This window comes from Lupinus angustifolius, chromosome LG04, assembly GCF_001865875.1.
Source record: "Lupinus angustifolius cultivar Tanjil chromosome LG04, LupAngTanjil_v1.0, whole genome shotgun sequence".
NCBI classification, from domain to species: Eukaryota; Viridiplantae; Streptophyta; class Magnoliopsida; order Fabales; family Fabaceae; genus Lupinus; species Lupinus angustifolius.
In genome coordinates, this window is record NC_032012.1 from 15,258,869 (window position 1) to 15,281,513 (window position 22,645).

Genomic DNA, 22,645 nt, shown 5'->3' on the forward strand with positions numbered 1-22,645 from the left:
ACTAAAAATAAACAAAAGATAAGATTTCCCTTTTTCAATTAGATCTACAAATAAAGAAGGAACCTTGGTCCAAGTACAAAAGTGCTTAGCTATCTTTACACCAAAAGTTAGTTCGAGTTTAATAATAGAGAGTAATCATACAAAAAATTTGTGCAATATTTCTAAATCAAATACTAATAAATAAAATATTAAAATATATAAAATTATTTTAGAATTTTTTAGTTATCTTATGGAAATATCTAGAAAATATTTGGATATCAAAAAAATAATATTATTGTATATTTGATTAGTTTAGAGTATCAAATAATATCTTTTAGAATTGAAATGAATTTATTTTATATTTTATTATTTATTCGGTTATCTGATTAATAGTCTAATATTAATATAAATAAAGTACTACTTTTCTAATATTTATGTATTAAGTTTTTTGTATCACTATTATGATATCATCATTCACAATATTATTAATATAACTTACTATTTTGAATTTCTTTTTTCCTTCCATATCTAAACCTCATAATTTCCAAAATATGGTATGAGAAGCATGTATCCATTTTGAGGAAAACTTAGACTCATAATCCTTTTGCCAATTGATTTTTCAGTTGTCACATGCTTGTGATTATTTATCATCATTCCTAGCATACTCAAATACAATCAACAACAATGACAAAGAGATGATTCATTATCCTCAATGCTAGAAATTTACTATCATTTATATTTTGATCAGTCCCAACCTTGCCTATGTCCTTGGAGATTCTCTTTGACTAAGACAAAACATCATTCTCTAATTTTACATCTCCAATTCAAGACCAGTTTTGCAAGATGAAATCTCTTATCATATCAAGAAATAAAATACACTAACACAACTTTCTAATCAAGGCATAATCACCTTCTTTTTATTCTTATTCTCCAATTATTCTTATTATTCATGGTGGGTTATAGAGACCCTTTTCATCTAATTTTTTCTTCTTACTCTTCTTCTTCCTCTTCAATTTCTCCTCACTTTCCTTCTAGACAATCTCATTATGATTGTTCATCTCCTTTCTTTCCTCAATATCATTCATTTTCTTTCCCTTATTTTCATCAATTCAATTCATTCTCAACTCCAATTCACTCTTCTTCCTTTCTCTTTTCTTTGGCACAAATTGCCTATCCTTCACTTTCTTTCTCACTTTCTTACATGGTTAAACATTGTTTACTTCTATTCATGGTGATTAAGTTTGGAGATAGTTTTTATCATGGATGGTTAAATATTATCGACTTCATCTTCTTTAATTTCTTTTTCCTAGATCTTGCAAAAATCGTCATTCATTATTGTTCAATTCATTTAAAATTGTATCAACATTTGCAAACCCTTGAAGCCATTTAGATATTATTATGGTTACTTTCATTTTTAATAGAATTATTTGTAAAAAACTTAAAGTTTAGTAAGCTTTAGCTTGAAGGGAAATATTAAAATATATAAAAATATCTTAGAAGATTAGATTAGAGTATCCAAAATATGTCTTAGGATTGAGATGATTTAATCTATCTTTTATAATTTGTTTTCTTATCTAATTAGAAGTTTAAAAGTAACTGAATGTATGAGACTACTTAATAGAACTTGGAAAGAATTGATCTACATAACCTTACTTATTTTAAGGGTGATACGTTCAAAACCCTATAACCACCCTATTATTCCTCCTAGAATGGGGTTTTTCCAACTCAAGTATTGGAATAGTGAGCTCCAATGTGACTTCCAAATCTTTGAGGTTTCATGTTTGTTCAAAACCCTATAACCACCCTATTATTCCTCCTAGGATTGATATGTTTCATGTTTGTTCACGAATTAGGTCCAAGTGAGCGTTAACTCACGCTATGTTTTCTTTCATTTCAACTTTAATATAAAGATTGATGGCCTATAAGCTCAAAATATGATCTCACTTTTCTAAAGGCATAATAAAGCAGTTATAAAAGAAATCAGTTTGAATGAATCTAATAATGCTGATCCAAAACAAAGTAAACCGACCATATATAGCACTAGAGACATTGTTTGCTATTGTCATTTTGGAACCAAGATGTGACTAGTAAGCCTCCAACTGTCGAGGAATTCTATTGTTACCAGGTTTTGGAAAGAATGGAAGGTCACAAGTAAGACAACTAAAACATTAGTTATGAGTATTTTCTATTTATAAACTTTTTCGCTTCCCTTCATATCCAATGAAGATTTTACACTTGAGTAAAACACTAGGTAATTCCACAATAGAATATTGTTCCACATGACACTTGTTTTCATCCGTGAATTCAATTTAAAAAAATTGAGGGCTAAATAGAAGGTTTAAAATGTTTTGCCAAATACTAAACATGTAATAGAAGGAAGTGAGAAATTAAATTTGAGTATGGCATCTGTCTAACCATCTCAACCAATTTACTATATTTTATTGATGAAACCTCTTAACTTCTTCTGGGACTTTAATTAATCCTTTCTATAATTAAATTGAGTACATTTTATCCGTATGAATACTATTTTGACTAGAACTTAATACCCTTTTGCATAAAGTTAGAAAATTTAATTTCTCCAAAAAATTTATCAACAATGAAATAAGCATTTAATACATTTTAGTTTGTACGTTCGAAAGAAAGAGAACGGTTGAATTTTGATGAAGTGAAACGTTAAATAGAAAATAAAAGAGAAGGGTAGAGGAAGAAAGAGAGAAAGTAGGAAAATTTTACTTACTTTCTTTTTATTTATTTAAAGAAATGGATTAGAGCTAAGAGTCAGCATGTACTAAAATCTTTGAATTAGTGTTTTTCTTTTGTTTTTTTATAGCGTGGGAGCTATCCTTAAATTAGGACATCTATAAGATGGGGAGGAAGAAATATAGAGAGAAAAGAAGAAAAATATTATGTTTAGTATATATGAAGTACCACTCTTATTTTTAGTCTCTTATGCTAATAATGTGGATAGTCATAGTCACATCAAACCAATAATATGTTTGTCTAGTGGTATAAGGCATTACTGAATCCTTAAAATTAAGAGTTCGATTCCTGAGAGCAACACTTATTGGGAGGGGCAGCCACGAACCCCGAAAAAGATTAGTTCCATACCCAAAAAGACGAGGATACCCTTCATAGTGCAAAAAAAATTACTTAAAAAAAGTAATCGGAAAGAAAAATAATGTATTTTGAACTTAAAGGGATGCAATATGAAAAAAATCAGAAAATAAACTGAAAAATGCCTTCTTTGTGAAGCTAAAAATACATTAAATCATAGTCAGACGATTCCAGGAAGCATGTGTCCATCAAACAATATTTATATTTAGGCCTAAAACAAATCTTAGAATGTGATTCTTTTAAACTAATCAAAGTAAGCAAATAAAGCTCTTTAAGGAAAAGAATATTAGCAGTGAAAAATGTTTTTAGAGGCCTAAAACAAGAATTTTTCTAGTCTTATATTTTGGACAGAAGGAAGTAGAAAAACACAGTTTTCATCCTTATTATCTCTTTCACACAATTTGCCCAATGAAGAAGAATGTAAGCATTCGAGTATGCAAATAATACTACTCATAACACAGAGGACTTCTTGCACCAAATTACAAAATGAGTTTATGAAGTTGTCAACTAATTATAAATTGAGATGAACCATATATATTTTAGAATGATGAGATGTAGAAGATGAAATAATTATAAGATTATTGGTATACATAAAACAGTTATAAGACATAAGATGTTCGGATATTAGATGGTTTATTAAAAAAAAGTGTAAACATGTGAACACACTTTGAAATGATGTCAAATATGTTAATTTGTTTTGGGAAAATGTTGCTGCCACATCTTTTACTTTGGGTGTATGAGCTATGAAAAGGAGAAAGATAGGAAGAGAAGAAATAGAAGATTGATGATATAATGTGATGGGAAAAGAGATAAAAAGAAATATACGATGTAGATGGGAGTAGTGATAAGAATATAAATGTTACTTTTGCAAGGAATGTATTCCATGACATGGTGAACTTAACACCATTTGGTGCTTCAAGAGTGGTATATCTAAAGAAAGGAAAAAGATATTTATCAAATTATATACTTTCAAACAATATTATATATCCATCAAATGTTGGATATGGATTCCAAGGTACAAACACTCTTATTCTACTTGTTGAGGTCAGATTTTTACAACTCATATCTGATTTGAATCCAAGGACAAGGACTAGGAGAAATGAATGGAAAAATCATTAATAAAAGCAACGACTACTCATCATTCGGAGAGTTAAAATTGGAAAAATGCAAACTTATCTTCATGGGCAGCCACAAGCTGTGGTTCCTAAACTAAAGGATAGTGCAGGAGCATGAATTCATCTTTTGCTTGTCATCGTCGTTTTTCCCTGCAAGGTGACGACGGAAAAGCAAACATGACCACATGAGTAGAATAGAGTAATATGAATCTTTGGCTTGCTAGATATCAAATATATGTCTGAAGATGGTAGTCGCAAATCATTCACAGACAAAGATAAACTCCTTTAAACTTTGCAAGTATATTATTTTTATATGGATTAGTTTTCAATAAAAAGTCTTCAGTTTTCAAAAACTTGTGTTAACAAAGGGGATGAAGAATATTACTACTAATGAACATGCTCTGAATATATCTTCTATAACTTCTCTATCTTGTTAAGGAAGTAAAGGGTGAGGTAGGGACGTAGGGTACAGAAACATATTAACAGAAAGTGACAAGGAGATTAGAGATGAGTTGCAAGCTTTATTATGATGTAAAATCAACCCAATAGAATAGTAATTTAAAAAAAATAGTGTTAATATCATGAGTACTCCTAAATCAAACATATCCAGTGCATACCCATGCAATGAGACCATATCGCTCATTACAAGCAAAATCATACAAAATACTTAGTTGCTTGATTTGCTACTAAATGAAATAAACTTGCATTCCATCCCTTCAAATCTTGCACCCTCCTTGGGTAGTTTTGATTACCTGATATATTTTATGGAGATGTAGTGATAACATAGAACATTTCATGATTTAATTACATTATTTTGTTTTTATATTTCTATATAACTTATCATTCAGTACCTTAGGCTTTGTTTGAGAGTTATGAGGGAAAGGGAATGAGAGGTATCAAAGGGTTAGGAAGGGGGAGGAAGGGAAGAGAAAAGGAAGACAATCCTCTATCTTGTTTGGGAGTATGAAATTTAGACGGGGAGGATAAACTAATGATAATGAAAGAACAATAGAATATTGTTCCACATGACACTTGTTTTCATCCGTGAATTCAATTTAAAAAAATTGAGGGCTAAATAGAAGGTTTAAAATGTTTTGCCAAATACTAAACATGTAATAGAAGGAAGTGAGAAATTAAATTTGAGTATGGCATCTGTCTAACCATCTCAACCAATTTACTATATTTTATTGATGAAACCTCTTAACTTCTTCTGGGACTTTAATTAATCCTTTCTATAATTAAATTGAGTACATTTTATCCGTATGAATACTATTTTGACTAGAACTTAATACCCTTTTGCATAAAGTTAGAAAATTTAATTTCTCCAAAAAATTTATCAACAATGAAATAAGCATTTAATACATTTTAGTTTGTACGTTCGAAAGAAAGAGAACGGTTGAATTTTGATGAAGTGAAACGTTAAATAGAAAATAAAAGAGAAGGGTAGAGGAAGAAAGAGAGAAAGTAGGAAAATTTTACTTACTTTCTTTTTATTTATTTAAAGAAATGGATTAGAGCTAAGAGTCAGCATGTACTAAAATCTTTGAATTAGTGTTTTTCTTTTGTTTTTTTATAGCGTGGGAGCTATCCTTAAATTAGGACATCTATAAGATGGGGAGGAAGAAATATAGAGAGAAAAGAAGAAAAATATTATGTTTAGTATATATGAAGTACCACTCTTATTTTTAGTCTCTTATGCTAATAATGTGGATAGTCATAGTCACATCAAACCAATAATATGTTTGTCTAGTGGTATAAGGCATTACTGAATCCTTAAAATTAAGAGTTCGATTCCTGAGAGCAACACTTATTGGGAGGGGCAGCCACGAACCCCGAAAAAGATTAGTTCCATACCCAAAAAGACGAGGATACCCTTCATAGTGCAAAAAAAATTACTTAAAAAAAGTAATCGGAAAGAAAAATAATGTATTTTGAACTTAAAGGGATGCAATATGAAAAAAATCAGAAAATAAACTGAAAAATGCCTTCTTTGTGAAGCTAAAAATACATTAAATCATAGTCAGACGATTCCAGGAAGCATGTGTCCATCAAACAATATTTATATTTAGGCCTAAAACAAATCTTAGAATGTGATTCTTTTAAACTAATCAAAGTAAGCAAATAAAGCTCTTTAAGGAAAAGAATATTAGCAGTGAAAAATGTTTTTAGAGGCCTAAAACAAGAATTTTTCTAGTCTTATATTTTGGACAGAAGGAAGTAGAAAAACACAGTTTTCATCCTTATTATCTCTTTCACACAATTTGCCCAATGAAGAAGAATGTAAGCATTCGAGTATGCAAATAATACTACTCATAACACAGAGGACTTCTTGCACCAAATTACAAAATGAGTTTATGAAGTTGTCAACTAATTATAAATTGAGATGAACCATATATATTTTAGAATGATGAGATGTAGAAGATGAAATAATTATAAGATTATTGGTATACATAAAACAGTTATAAGACATAAGATGTTCGGATATTAGATGGTTTATTAAAAAAAAGTGTAAACATGTGAACACACTTTGAAATGATGTCAAATATGTTAATTTGTTTTGGGAAAATGTTGCTGCCACATCTTTTACTTTGGGTGTATGAGCTATGAAAAGGAGAAAGATAGGAAGAGAAGAAATAGAAGATTGATGATATAATGTGATGGGAAAAGAGATAAAAAGAAATATACGATGTAGATGGGAGTAGTGATAAGAATATAAATGTTACTTTTGCAAGGAATGTATTCCATGACATGGTGAACTTAACACCATTTGGTGCTTCAAGAGTGGTATATCTAAAGAAAGGAAAAAGATATTTATCAAATTATATACTTTCAAACAATATTATATATCCATCAAATGTTGGATATGGATTCCAAGGTACAAACACTCTTATTCTACTTGTTGAGGTCAGATTTTTACAACTCATATCTGATTTGAATCCAAGGACAAGGACTAGGAGAAATGAATGGAAAAATCATTAATAAAAGCAACGACTACTCATCATTCGGAGAGTTAAAATTGGAAAAATGCAAACTTATCTTCATGGGCAGCCACAAGCTGTGGTTCCTAAACTAAAGGATAGTGCAGGAGCATGAATTCATCTTTTGCTTGTCATCGTCGTTTTTCCCTGCAAGGTGACGACGGAAAAGCAAACATGACCACATGAGTAGAATAGAGTAATATGAATCTTTGGCTTGCTAGATATCAAATATATGTCTGAAGATGGTAGTCGCAAATCATTCACAGACAAAGATAAACTCCTTTAAACTTTGCAAGTATATTATTTTTATATGGATTAGTTTTCAATAAAAAGTCTTCAGTTTTCAAAAACTTGTGTTAACAAAGGGGATGAAGAATATTACTACTAATGAACATGCTCTGAATATATCTTCTATAACTTCTCTATCTTGTTAAGGAAGTAAAGGGTGAGGTAGGGACGTAGGGTACAGAAACATATTAACAGAAAGTGACAAGGAGATTAGAGATGAGTTGCAAGCTTTATTATGATGTAAAATCAACCCAATAGAATAGTAATTTAAAAAAAATAGTGTTAATATCATGAGTACTCCTAAATCAAACATATCCAGTGCATACCCATGCAATGAGACCATATCGCTCATTACAAGCAAAATCATACAAAATACTTAGTTGCTTGATTTGCTACTAAATGAAATAAACTTGCATTCCATCCCTTCAAATCTTGCACCCTCCTTGGGTAGTTTTGATTACCTGATATATTTTATGGAGATGTAGTGATAACATAGAACATTTCATGATTTAATTACATTATTTTGTTTTTATATTTCTATATAACTTATCATTCAGTACCTTAGGCTTTGTTTGAGAGTTATGAGGGAAAGGGAATGAGAGGTATCAAAGGGTTAGGAAGGGGGAGGAAGGGAAGAGAAAAGGAAGACAATCCTCTATCTTGTTTGGGAGTATGAAATTTAGACGGGGAGGATAAACTAATGATAATGAAAGAATTTTTTATTTTCCCTTTAAAAATGTAATTAACAATGAGAAATGGACAATAATATATAATTATATATTATTACTAAAAATATTTAAGTAATTTGACATTTTAATTCCAAAAAACCCTAAATTGGGGGAACTTTGAAAATAGACACATGAAGGGTTTTGGAGAGTTTGAGAAACCCTCTAAAACCTTCCCTTCTCCTTCATCCAACTCCCAAACACGGGGAAGGCTTTTCAAAGCCATCCCTTCCCTTCTCCTCCCCTCCAAAACCACACTCTCAGACAACGCCTCAATATCCTATTAATTAGTTTTTTCCTTATAAAATCCAGATTTAAGAAATTTGTCATGTCTAATATCAAAGCAACCTTTATGCTTCAGCAAAAACTAGGATGAAAAATTGAACAAACCTGTCTTCATTTTAGCTAGTGGAGGCTGTACTACAACATGCATGGTAATAGCACCGCCAGGAATGTCACCAAAAGTTATCCTGATATCAGCAAGGGTTTTGTTGTTTTCCAAAACTTTACCAGCATGTATAAGTTTTACATCACTTACTGACTTTGGTACAACTGTTTTGCCTGTATACAGATAGGTTCCATTAAAAGGTATTGAAAACATATAGCAGAAAGGCAAAACAACAAAGGAAACGGAGTCATTTATCTTCAAGAACAATCGTGTGTGACTAAAGAGGAGTGACAAATGCAGACAGAGCACGTGCATTTCTGTCATAATAGGGCTGAAAATATAGTAAGAATTGTCAATTTTTAGCTTCACTGACTTATGCCTGAAAAGAGTACTGGGCCAAGTCGTGATTGTTGTCAACCATGCAAAAAAAGAAAAGCTAGATACATACTATAGTCAACTACCAAAAGATAAGGCTATCATATGTTTTGAGTAAGTTATTTGTGTAACAAATGTAGTACTTAACAGCAAGGATTCAAAATAAAATGAAATATCAAAATGATATGAAGTTACTGTCAGATCTTTCATACAGACAATGACTAACCTTGAGGCCACTCAGCAACTAGTTTTTGCTTAAGAGTACCAACTGTAGTACATGAAGAATAAATACAGTGTGCCATATCAGTTCCATCATATATGCGGAATTTAAGCTCAATACACTCCTCTCCATTAGCCATAATAGTGTGTGTCCACGCCTACCAGCTTATGTAACTCCAAAACACTGCTTCCTTGGACCAAAGGGTTTGGTTTTGCCTTGCTCACCTGCAAATAAATTCCCATTCCCATGACTTCAATGCATTTACACAAAATCCAGTTCCCAAAGAAATTCACATGTAGATTAAGAATGATATGCAAGAGTTAAAATCGACCTTTAAAACGTGCGGCTACCAAATTGACATACATTAGATAGTGTTAATCATGTTGACTTTCACATGTGTAGTAGTTACAACTTACCTTCAAATTTATTTTCAAAGAATATGAGGGAGTAATTGATTTTTGAATAGTAATTAAAATCCAAACTGAGGTTTGGAGAAAAAGGAACTGAATTCTTTTTTACTTCTTCAACCAAAGTTTGGACTATAAATCTAGCTATAGTAACTGGCTTTTGCATATGGCAAACAAGTCGACAAAAAATCAAAAACGAGTTTGAACCCCTCAAACTCAATTTTGAAGACTTTCATCCGGATTTCCGGATGGCAAACACACACTATGGCATATTAGTTACCATTTATCAAGAACCAAAAAAACTCAAAATCTCGAACACATAACATGAAATTAATACACATGACGCATAAACATCATCCATAACCATAAATAACTAACCTCTGTGATTCTGTGGGTAATTTCCTTATTATTACAACAGCAAGCTTGGAAAAATTGCACATCTGAATTTACAGCTGGAGAACCAATACAACCAAGTGAACACCTCATATGATCCAATTGCTTCTCCAAACAATCTTCACGAGAGATATCTCTGCGTATTGAATTTTTTTAAAAGATCAATTAAAATTCAAAAGAAAAAAACAGAAATCTGATTAGCACATACCACACTGATTTGACATCAGAATCGATTCTATACAAACTAAGAAAAACCGTATCAATCAAAACAAAAACCGAATAATAAATTCTTTCAATTAAACCCTAGAATATCAGGTAAGACAAAAAAAAGTCGAAACGAAATAAAGAAACAGAGCACCGATTTTTCATATCTTGAAATTCTACGAAGCTAAAAGTGAAAAAAAAAGTGCGAGAGCTGGAGTAATTGATTATACCTTGTCAAGAAGCCATTAATGGAGGATCAGTGAAAAATTGAGAGTGTGTTAGTGAAAATTTGAGATCTGAACGAAACGTTGATTCGTTTCTTCGTTACGTTTTCTTATTTAGTTATTGTTTTCTTTCTGTCTCGGATTCAGAGAAAGAAAGGATCTAACAGTGCTAGAGAGGGTTTTTATTGGCTGTGGCCGGGTCTACAGATACTTGTTGTTTTGGGTTACTCGCTATGTACCACGTCAATGGTTTTTGGAAATGGAATGGTTGAAGTGACTATTATAGCCTTGCATAAGATCTTGACTTTGGTGTTGTTTATTGGTTGGTCTCACGGAGATGGGTTGGGGTGGACATCTGCTGTCCCAAAATAGTGTTTCACTCCATGTGGCACTGCTTGTGATTGGTCAGAAAAATAATTAATTATTAAATTTTTTAATTTAAATATATTTTTTCAATCAATCACAAACAGTAACATATAGAGTAACACACGTTATGGTACAACAGACGTGCTTTCGATAGCTTGAAGCTAAAAGTGAAATTGAAAACAATGAGAGATTTGTTTATATGATTGTTATGGAAACATTAATGTACCTTTTGGTTCATAAATATAAAAGAATTGATTTGGTTATATGGATTAATTTTCATTTAAACCATATCAATCATACTAGTAAGTTTTCATTTAAAATTATAAATATTATTACAGATGGATAAAACCCACGGTCATTACCATTAAGGAGTGATTAAGTGTAATTGAAGTAACTTAATTTAAATGTAAATATATCTTTTCTCTTAGAGAAGAGATTTGTTTACATCCAAATTAAGTTACACTAGTCATATTTAATCTCATCCACTCATTTCTTTAAATCCAACAGACAAAAAAGGTAAGACTTAAAAATTATCTAAGATTTATCTTTTCCTCTTTCATCACTTATTTCACCCACTTTTTGTCTATTAGATTTAAAGAAATGAATGGATAAAGTTAAGTGTATGAGTAAATCATATGCCTACCTTTAATCTATATGAATGGACCGTAATTTAAGGGAACATACCTTTTGTCTCAAAACGTGTCAGTCTATGTGTCATCCCTTTGGTCAGACAAATATGTAATAATTAAATTTTTAACTTAAATATATTCTTTCAACTAATCACAAGTGAATGACACATAAAATAATATATTTGTTGGGACAGAAAATATATTTCTCTAACTTAATAACGAGCCAAACTCGTATTTGAAATATGGAAAATTGGAAGGTAGTGGAAGTTGATCCAAATAACTCTAAGGATTTAGATAGTTTTATACCTTTTCATATACTCAGCAAAAGTCTTGTATGTGCTATATATATCTTTTATCTTCTTTCTTCATCATGTATCATGAGGAAATGAATTATGTAAAGTTAAAGCTTGTTGAAGATATGTAAATCTAGATAGATCTAATGAATTACATTTTAGCTCCTTCAAAATCAGGGAAAGCTCTTTGTGTTTCTTTTTAGAGTCAAGAAAAAGAAAAGTGTCAACCATTACAGGAACTTGAATCAAGCTAAATAATGTGTAACTATTATAAAGGCAAAATGCAAAATCGACTCTTCACGCTTTGAGCATCTGAATTGATGCATATATTAGATATATCTCCTCACAAATATGTACATCAAGTTGTTAATAAGTTAATTTCACACATTCAACCAAATAGTTCGCCACTTCGCCTATGACCACCATTTATCGTTGGTCTCTGCTACCTTTCGTGCATCGCTCATTCAAATTGATGACTTCTTCTTAGGTTGGATTTTGTCAAATTGTGAACAAATACCTTAGTTTTGAATTCTTCTATTGATGTGTATCACTCTTAATGGTGTATGTGTTTGCTTCCTCTTGTATTTGCCTTTCTTTTGTTTTTTCTATAACGAGTATCCCCTTACCCAATGAGACTAATTTATTTTTGGGTGTGTGACTAACCCTCACAACAAGTATCATTTCTAGGAATTGAACTTTGATATTTGTTTTGTTTTTATGCAAACACATAAGTCAGTAAATAAATAAATAAGAGTGATACTTCTCCATCCCTTAGGTATGACCATATCCAATATCGATAGGAATTTTATTTTTGCAAAAAGCCTTATTGTTCTTTGGGCGTATAGGAGAGATGACGTGAAACGTAATAATATGGGTTAAACTGCGTTGAGGTCATTCTTGGATCGTCTCAAGTGAATATGTGAAAAGTTATTTAATGATCAAGTCATTATTTATAGAGGATAAAGGAGGACTAAAGAGATGATGCATAGATCCTACTTCATGGTAATAGTATCCTATACTTATATGGTTTAGGATGTGATTGTCGTGCCCTTAAAGGAATTTCAAGTAACATCATCGATGATATCATGTTACTATCTTATGAACTATTCGGTTTACCGAGCATAGTCCCGAGCCTATGGTAGGTCCTATGCACCCCCTAAGTTGGTCTTGCCACATTGGGTTCTAGTTTGTTGTGTGCGTCGGCTTGTGGTCTATTAGGCCGCTTGCGATCGGTCTAATACATTTGGACATAGGATGAAACAATTGCTCCCAATGTGGTTAATTTTTATCCTATGGGGAGTTCCTTTATGCAAGTATTGAATGATTAGTGTCATCCATCATCACAGGTGGATCAATCTCTACTTGTATTATGACACTCGAATTTGAGAGGCTTCCTTGTATAATTGGCACGTTTTTGTTCGGGTTCTTGGTTCTATCATTGGGACAAAATATCGGTTCATGTGTCCTGTTTTTTTATACATGTTGAATGGTTACTACCTCAAACTTGGTCATTAGTTCCTTGACTTGAGCCATATATTTTGCTAGCAATGGATCTTTCCTCTAGTATGTTTTGACAACCTCAAGGAAGACCAGTTGAGAATCACTAGTTAAGATTACCTTTTCTACCCTAATGTTTTTGCTAGCTACAACCCGACTATGTTAGAAATTCCCGATGATTGGTGAAATACCAATATTAGAATCTTGAATCTCATGATTCTCACACATAATATAAAATAATGATACAAAGTCATACCTGAATTCATGTTCTCTGATCTACTAATTTGATATGTCTTTTGAGAGAGTTTTGATATGATGATCTTCCTCAATCAAATCATTAATTCCTTTTGGGACCTTCGTTTTCTCTCTAATGGGGAGAGGTGAAAATTATTTATGATTTGGTGTTTTGGGGACCATAACCATTCCTTATGTGTTAATTTATAGGGTTCTCATTATCGCATATAGGCTAATCGTTTGGGTATCCACTCATTAAGCTCATATCTGTTATCAGTTTTAGAAGTCTTATAAGTTGTCAGTAATTAGATCACTTGTTTTGTAACCCCAAATAAATAGCTGATATAATTGTGTTATATATATGATACCCACCTTAATTAGAAATTTTGAATTTCTAACAATCTCCCACTTAGTCTTCATATTTTCTTGAAACAATTATATCACATATTCTATAGGCGCACATCTGTATGATATTTATATTTAGACTTCTCCTTAATAGAATCTGGTTCATCTCATATATCAACAATAGAACCACCGCGACCTTCATCATATTCAAATGTGACTCGACTATGATGATCACCATACTAATATACTTAATGACATAGATCAAATATGGATGAATGACATAGAAATTTCATGCAATGTGATCTCAAACATGTCATTTTCCATCCGGTCCTTCTTTATCTTTAGTGAAATCAATCTAAAGTCCTTAATTGCAACACAATAATTACAATACACAAGTTCAAAATAATACAATAAACCATCAACTTTATTATACATAAAACTATATATGACGTCCAAAGTAAATCATAAAACATATAGACTCCCACTGAATTAAGGCAACTTAAGGAGCAACCCTCATATGAGTAATATGCTCATGAAAGACTTTAGGTACCAAACCCTTGGTTAGTGGATCGACTAGCATAAAATTTGTCCATATATATTTTGTCTATTTTGAACACTTTCTTTAACAACCAGAAAATTGATGTCAATAATTTTTGACTTTGTAGAATTCCTATTATTATTGAAGTAAAGAACCACACACTTATTGTCATAATAAATTATTGGTGGTCTTTTAATACCATCGACCATACATAAGCCAGTGATCAAATTTTTGCAACCATATGTCATGGGCTGATGTTTCAAAATAAGCCATGAACTCTGTAGTCATGGTTGGAGGAGTTATGAGCGTCTGTTTAGTAGGCTTCCAAGAGATAGCACCTTCAGCCAAGATAAACATATATTCAAAGGTGGAGTGTCTGTTATCTAGACATCCAAAAATCAGAGTCAAAGTATCAAATGATCTCTAAATTCTCAGATATTCGATAAGTGAACATGTACTCATTTGTTCTCTTTAATGCATAACACGTTTGATTGCCTTCTAGTGATGCGTTATAGGATTGCTCAAATATCTTCCGAAAAACTTCCACGACAAACGCTATGTCGGGACGTGTGCAAACTTGAGCATATATTAGACTTCCTACTCCAGATGCATAAGGAATCTTTTGCATCTCGTATCTTTCAAGGTCATTTTTGGGGTACTGTTCGAGACTAAACTTGTCTCTCTTAACTATAGGGGTATCCCCTGGTTTACTTTCTTTCATGTCAAAAATCAACTAGGACTTTATCTATATAACTTTCTTATGACAACCTTAGGATACATTGAGAGCGATCTCTTAGTATCTGAATACCTAATACAAAAGAAGCTTTCCCAATATCTTTCATTTCGAAATTCCTCGTTAGAATCTCTTGGTCTCATGTAATAGTCCCATATCACTACTCGCAAGAAGTATATCATCAACATGTAATATCAATAATATAATCTTACTCTCACTGAACTTGTTGTACACACAATCATCAACTTTATTTACATCAAAACCATACAGGTAATAACTTGATGAAACTTATGGTTCTATTGATGAGAAGCATGTTTAACGACATAGATGAATTTATTTAATTTGCATACCATAGACTTTGAGCCAATTGACACAAAGTTTTCTAGTTGCATCATATAGATCATTTCTTTAATGTCATCATTTAGAAACACAGACTTAGCATCCATATAATATAGCTCTAAATCAAAATGAGCTACTAGTACCAATATTATTCAAAAAGAATCATTGGAAGATACTAGAAATAATGTTTCTTTATGATTAATGTCTTCTTTCTGAGTGTAGCCTTTAGCAACTAGACGAGTTTTATATATGTCAATATTACCTTACGAATCCCTCTTGGTTTTAAATATCCATTTATAACCAGTAGGTTTCACACCTTCTGGTAATTCGACAAGATTCCAAATGTCATTATCATACATAGACTTCATCTCATCCTTCATGGCATCAATCCACTTTTGAGAGTTAGAACTTTTCATGGCTTGGCAAAAGTTCAATGGATCATCTTCATCCTCAGTTAACACGATGTCATCCTCATGTTCTTAAAGAAATACAATATAAACATCGAGAATTGCACTTCTCCTCTCTCTAGTGGATCTCCTTAATGACACTTCTATTTAATGAGGTTGTTGAATGTGTTCTATAGGTACTTGAGGGAGAACCTCGTTGTTGTCTTGTTCTGGTATATTGTCAGAGACAATATTTTGAACATTATCTTCTCTTACCAAAGTTGTCCCTTGAATGGCAATAGGCACAAGAATTTGTTCACCATTAGTGATAGGTTCTTCCTCAAAGACAACATTCCTTATGTTCTCTTCCTTCCAAAATCAACTTCCTCAAGTAATCTTGTATTTCCCGTCTAAAAAAAGTCTTGAAGTGGGATCATAAAATTTATAGCCTCGAGAGTGTTCAACATAGCCAACAAAATAACAGCTAACTGTTCTTGAGTCCAGTTTCCTTTCTTGTGGCCTATAAGGACGTGTCTCAGCTGGACAACCCCAAATGTGCAAGTGTTTTAAGCTTGGTCTTTTATCAGTCCAAAGCTCATATAGGGAATTTTTTAACCACTTTTTTCCCCAAAGAGACTCTGGTGAGGAAAAATGATGAATCATACTTCTGACCATGTCCTTAAGAGTTCGGTTTCGTTGTTCAGCAACACCTTTCATGCTAGGTTTGCCTGGCATAGTGTATTACGGAGCAATTCCACATTCTTTGAGGGAAAAAACAAATAGCCCTTTCACAACATCCTTATTATTCTTTCTTTTCTTATTCTGAGAGGTCATAGTCAAATGAACACTTTCAGTCTTATCTCTTTGCAGCATTTCTTTCTCTTGCACACGGTGAGATTTAAACTCATTGAGAGCCCATTTGTTATTCAGAGTGTTATAACTTACTTTGAATGGCCCAAAGTGTGCAAGAAGCGAGATCAAAACCAAGTGCACGAGCAAGTCATCACCAAACTCTAACTTAAGTGACTTGAGTTTTGATGCGAGATTAGACATCTCCATAATGTACTCCCTTATGCTCTATTTGTCTTTATATTTCATGAAGATGAGTTTAGCCAAAAAGCAACTCGTCTCTGCTTTTTCATTTTTGGCAAAGTATGGTTCTATTTATTCAAGGAACTTCCTTGCACTCTGACTCTCAGAAAAATAGCCCCGAAGCACTTGTGGAATATAGTGTTTCATGATCATTAGACACATTAAGTTAGAGTGTTCCAATTTCTCAACTTTAACCTCCTCGATGATTTCTAGAGTAAATATGGATTTCTCCACATGAAGTGTCAGATCTAAATTCATACATCCGAGAATAATTTCTAAGACTTCCTTATAGACCTTAAAGTTTGTCTCATTTAGCAATAAGATATTCTTAATTTAAACAAAAATATTTGCAGCACTAGTAAAAGAACAAAACAAATTGCAATCATTCTTACAATTAAACTCACATTTAACTTTAATACTTACAATTAGATGATGGTGGGATACATCATGAGTTACCTAGCACAACATTATATTCAGTTTTTTTTTACAAAAATATTAACTTGCAAGTGATACACTCAATGTAGTAATTAAACATTGATAATCAGTCTTATCAAACAAAGCATTTCTTTGGACCAACTTATCATTCATATGAAAAATCATATGATTATCAGATATTTATTTCTACAAGTATGTTTGTAATTTGGGCCAAATAGTAATATTCCTTTGGGCTGATCACTATTCGCATAAAATGCAAACGTACAATTAGCTTGGTATTTCATACCAATCACTAATGATACTCTTGTTTGTACTGGTCAAACATTAATCTTAATGCATGTCAAACAATAAACCATTCATTGGACTGATTTATCATTCACATGTGCAACCTTATAATAATCACATGTTTATCATCACATGTGTGTATATAATCCGGTCAAATAATAATCTTCTTTTGAGCGATTAATACTCGCATAAATACATACATGCACTAGCATTGGACATTTATTATGAATAGTTCACAGAAAAGATGTCACTTTGATGACTTCTTGTTTAATAGGTTCACTTAAAATGTCAAACAATTTTTATATTCCAAAATAAAAAATCATTTAGTTGAGTTTGATTCAACACTTAATCCAAAATATAAATTATTTATATCCACATATAAATACATATCCACTATAGCTTATTGGTAGCATTGCATCATTTCCATCACAAGGATCTGCGTTTTGAATTCTATGGTTCTTTTGAATTTTCCATTAAAAAATATATTATCATTTTATACATGCCTAAACATGGTAGAACACATTGCCCAAACAGAAACAATGTTTCAACAATAGCAACCCCTTAATAATACAATCAACTACCAATCAATGCAACAAAGCATAAGTGTTGTAACCATTTAAACAAATAAGTCGGGTAATATATATAAAACAAGACGTGTTCACATAATAGACTCATCATATGATATCTAACACAACATCAATTTCTAGTCTTTGGACAAAGAAATTAATTTGTAAGTGATACTCTCAACGTAATGATCTAATATTAACAATTAGTTTTGTCAAACAATAGACTTTCTTTGGACCGACTATTATTCACATGAAGAAAAAAACTTTATAATTGTTACTTATTTATCATCACAAGTATATTATTACTTGGCCAAATTGTATATTCTTTTGGGTCGAACACAATTCACATAAATAATCTCATACTCATATGTGTAATCTTAATCAATTTTCACAATAAAGGTTACTTTGGTAACATATTATATCAATTAATTAAAAAATAATTACCAGAAAAAAGGAAAACAATATGGGTCCATTATAAAAAAATTATGATATTGAAATTAAAACCTTTAAATTTGAAATTTTTAATGATTAACAAATCTAATCTAATAATATAATCCAAATCAAAAAAGATATATCACATATATATCAACGCATAAAAATGGATGCAATCTTAATCAAATACAAAGTAGATTTAGAGTGAAAAACATAAAAAAGATATATACAAATCATTATAAAAAAATTCAGGTCAAATTTGATCATGCATATCTTAAAACATTTATGTAACACTATATATATATACTTTCACACACTAACATAGTAAATGTATGATCATATATATATTAACTTTAATAAGTAATTTCAGACATCACAACAACCTCAAGCTGGAAACAATTACACATTTATATATGTATATTTTAATTCACAATATATATACAAGACCATGAATTTCATATTGTATATGTAAAATAAAAACATGACTTAACTCGTATATACCTTATACATATACTTTAACAAATTGTAAAATTGTAAAGTGACAAAAGTCAATGTCCAACAGTAAGACATTAGTGCACATGTAATATAAAAACTAATGTGATGTTCATGCATAGATCTGAATATATACTTCAACACATGTTGCAAAAATTCATAATACAAATTACTCATAATTCAAATAAGCGGAAGCATATAAAAGTTATCATCATTATTCATAAATACCAAATTTTCATAACTAATAGCGGAAACATAAAAATCCATAAAATAAAAAATTAGGGTTCATAAAAAATTGAGGAAAAACATATTTAATGGAGAACCATAAAATTCAGAACCTAAAGCTCTAATACCACATGTTAGAAATTCCTGATGATTGGTGAAATAACAATACTAGAGTCTTAAATCTCATGATTTTCACACATAATATAAAACAATGATACAAAGTCATACTTGAATAATGTTCTCTGATTTACTCCTTTGATATAGTTTTTGAGAGAGTTTTGATATGACGATCTTCCTCAACCAAATCTTTAATTCGTTTTGGGACCTTCGTTTTCTCTCTGATAGAGATAGATAAAAACTATTTGTGATTTATGTGTTAACTTATATGGTTCTCATTAACCCCTATAGGTCAACCGTTTGAGTATTCACTCATTAAGCTCATATTTATTATCAATTTTAGAAGTCTTATAGATTGTCAGTAATTAGATCACTTGTTTCGTAACCCAAATAAATAGATAATGTAATTGTATTAAATATATGATGTCGACCTTAATTAGAAATTATGAATTTATAACAGAATATACAAGCTTCCTACTTGTCCTGGTTGTTTGAAGTAACAAAATTGAATGTAAGGGAGTACTCTACCTCTAGTTCTTTCTTGTTGTTTAGAAAAAATCTAACTCATCTTCCTTTTGGATTTCAAGATCCATCTACGAATATGGTCGATACTTTAACCTGTTCTCATTTAGTATTTTAGTCAATTCGACAACGAAATTCAATAGTATTGAATTTTCAGAGTTTCTTAAATGACTACTAAATTGGAAAGAAATGTTGTATCACATACATGTCTATGCATATTAAATAAGAAATTGATTCAAAAATATAAGATATCATTTGATATTCACATATTATATAAGACCAAAAACCAACACTCTATCTTTGGGAGTAATGCTTACTGAAAGGATATTCATATATCTTGAAAGAAATTAATTTCTTAGTAAATAAAGAGATACTCTTAACTAAAAAAGTACATGTCACTCTATGATTAGAAGGGATGTCACACACCGGACAGGTGAAAAAGATCTTCAAATGGATATATACATACATTTCCTTTGTTCCAAAATACATTTTATGATCAACGGACGTTGGTTTAAGTGATACATGTTTGATTCCCCTTAAGTAAAGTTTCGGGTTCGAGTCTTGTGGATGAAAAAAATGCTCGATGAGAGAGTTAGCTCCACATACTTGTGGATGTTCCCGGCTCGGACAAGAATGTTTGTAGGAAACAAAAAAACACATTTTATAATAAATGCTGGATGACAAAAACTAATAAAAAGACAAAGGAATACATTTTGTACAATAAAATATTATGGATCAAAATTATATTTTATAATTCTGGGTGTCACAATTGGAGTATCGCTTACCTAAATAGCGCATGATATATTCTAACAAACTGAATTTATGAAAGGAAAGCAAAATGTTTGTTTGGTAAATTACCAAAGCGAAAATGTTTAATTGGCAATTGTCATTATTAAGCATTTTACTTTCTAGTTTTGTCCTAAATCTGTAACATAAGTCAATATCTCAACTATTAAATATCCCAAAAGTACCTTTTAAGAGCACTGAAATATGTTATATCTGAAAGATACAAAAGGAACTTGGTGGAGGATTGGGAACCAAACACATAAATGTCCTTACTAATAAGGTTATTTTCAATAATGAAGAAACAAATATTTTAAAAAATAAAGGAAAATACAAACTATTATAATATATTTATCTTTATAATTAAAATAAAATAACATTTTTGACATTGAAAATAATAAAAAGAAACAATAATTTCTACCTTTAATACCATAGAGGATTTTTGTTCTTCCCATACATTGGTGGGAAATTAAGCATTTAGAAATAAGGAGCGAATGTTAATTTGATTTTATGTTATTAATGTCTTACCAATTATAGTATTAGTATAGTGGTAATATGGTTGGACGAATAATTTGGTTATTAAATTTGGTAGTATAGTGGTCATAAACTCATAATAATATACACTGTAACTAACTATTATAATCAACAGTTCTTACATTCTTTAAATCTTGGTTCATGCAATTTCAGTTGCCAAAACTTATGTGAACTTATATCAAATTGAGTTCAAGCTAAAAAGAATAGTTCACGTTGGAGTAGAACAAAGTTTAGAGCTCAACCAATTTTTATTTAATCCATTTTAGTAGGACCAAATTCAATTTAAATTCATTCATCATATATATCAAATTGTGTAAAGTGTTTAAACTGTGCGGTTGTGATTGCGTTTTTGGTAACCGTTATAATTGTTGCGATAATGGCCGTTGTGATGCGGATTGGACCGTTGCAGTCTAATGCATTTGCGTTGTAACCCAATGTGACTGCATTATTATGATTCGTAGTGTGCGGTTATATTAGATTATGCGGTCCCCAATTTAAATCCCTGTGTATATATATAAATATATAGATTATAGATATAATTGAACTATCACTAATGGAAGGATTATGTGTAAACTCTGGATAAGTTTCACAGCACTACCTTTGTAAATGAAATTGGTCATGAGAATTAGGCATTGATTGATGTTAGTGGGGGAAAAGAAGAGAATAAAAATAAGTTGAAGATAGAAAAAGGCCTGGAATGTAATACCTTTCTTTATCAAGGATAAAGTTAAAGAATCTACAGGACTAGATCATCAAAGATGAAATTTTCCCTGTTAACTTTTGAACACGTGGACTAAACCTACAGTTTCAGAACAATGTTATTCATTTTCTATGTAGCATCAATATTCTGTTACCCCTTGAAACAATTTTCAAACTTCGAAATGCCTTATATTAACATAGTACCTTTTTGGTCAACACATAAAGCCTCCTCTCTTCAATAATCTTGCCCCTCCATATGTGCTTAACATGCACAGTTTGACTTTGACTATAGGTAATCTATTTTTGACCTTTCTAATTCATGCATAGATAGAGACATGCAAAACCATTGTAGGGTCAACTTCACCTCACCTTTTGTGAGGATAAGGCTATTCTGTTCCAAACTATATATCGGTTCAATGATATTAAAACAAAAACAAAAAAAATAATAAATATTTAATTTTTTAAATTGAAATGATATATTTTCATTGATCGAATACAAAGTTTAGGACAATAGATCCTTGTATTTTTTCTGTGTCCAACTTCACCACCTTATCCATCCTGAAGATACTTACTGATCAACTGCTTGTAAATATCTACATAATTATGTTTCAAAGGAGGAGCAAAAATTGTAAATAAAAGAAAGTCTAATTTGATAGAAGTCTTTATTTACCATAGACTTATTAGAAAATTTCA

The 22,645-nt window shown here is 31.0% G+C and overlaps 1 protein-coding gene across 1 annotated transcript; it reads right to left on the reverse strand.

Moving 5' to 3' along the window:
* Positions 7,000–10,602, reverse strand: LOC109345980 (membrane-anchored ubiquitin-fold protein 3-like). The gene is made up of 5 exons (XM_019585301.1): positions 10,417–10,602; positions 9,968–10,118; positions 9,189–9,406; positions 8,590–8,760; positions 7,000–7,333 (listed from the first exon to the last, which is right to left on the reverse strand). Exons 3-5 carry the CDS (start codon positions 9,319–9,321, stop codon positions 7,278–7,280), a joined length of 360 nt encoding a protein of 119 aa, XP_019440846.1. The 5' UTR covers positions 9,322–9,406; positions 9,968–10,118; positions 10,417–10,602; the 3' UTR covers positions 7,000–7,277.

Excerpts from the sequence above, each read along its gene's own strand:
- LOC109345980 (XM_019585301.1), bottom strand. The coding sequence starts at position 9,321 with ATGGCTAATGGAGAGGAGTGTATTGAGCTTAAATTCCGCATATATGAT. Across the intron at positions 8,761-9,188 it reads AGTTGCTGAGTGGCCTCAAG|GCAAAACAGTTGTACCAAAG; the intron begins GTTAGTCATTGT and ends ATCTGTATACAG. Across the intron at positions 7,334-8,589 it reads ACTAGCTAAAATGAAGACAG|GGAAAAACGACGATGACAAG; the intron begins GTTTGTTCAATT and ends GTCACCTTGCAG.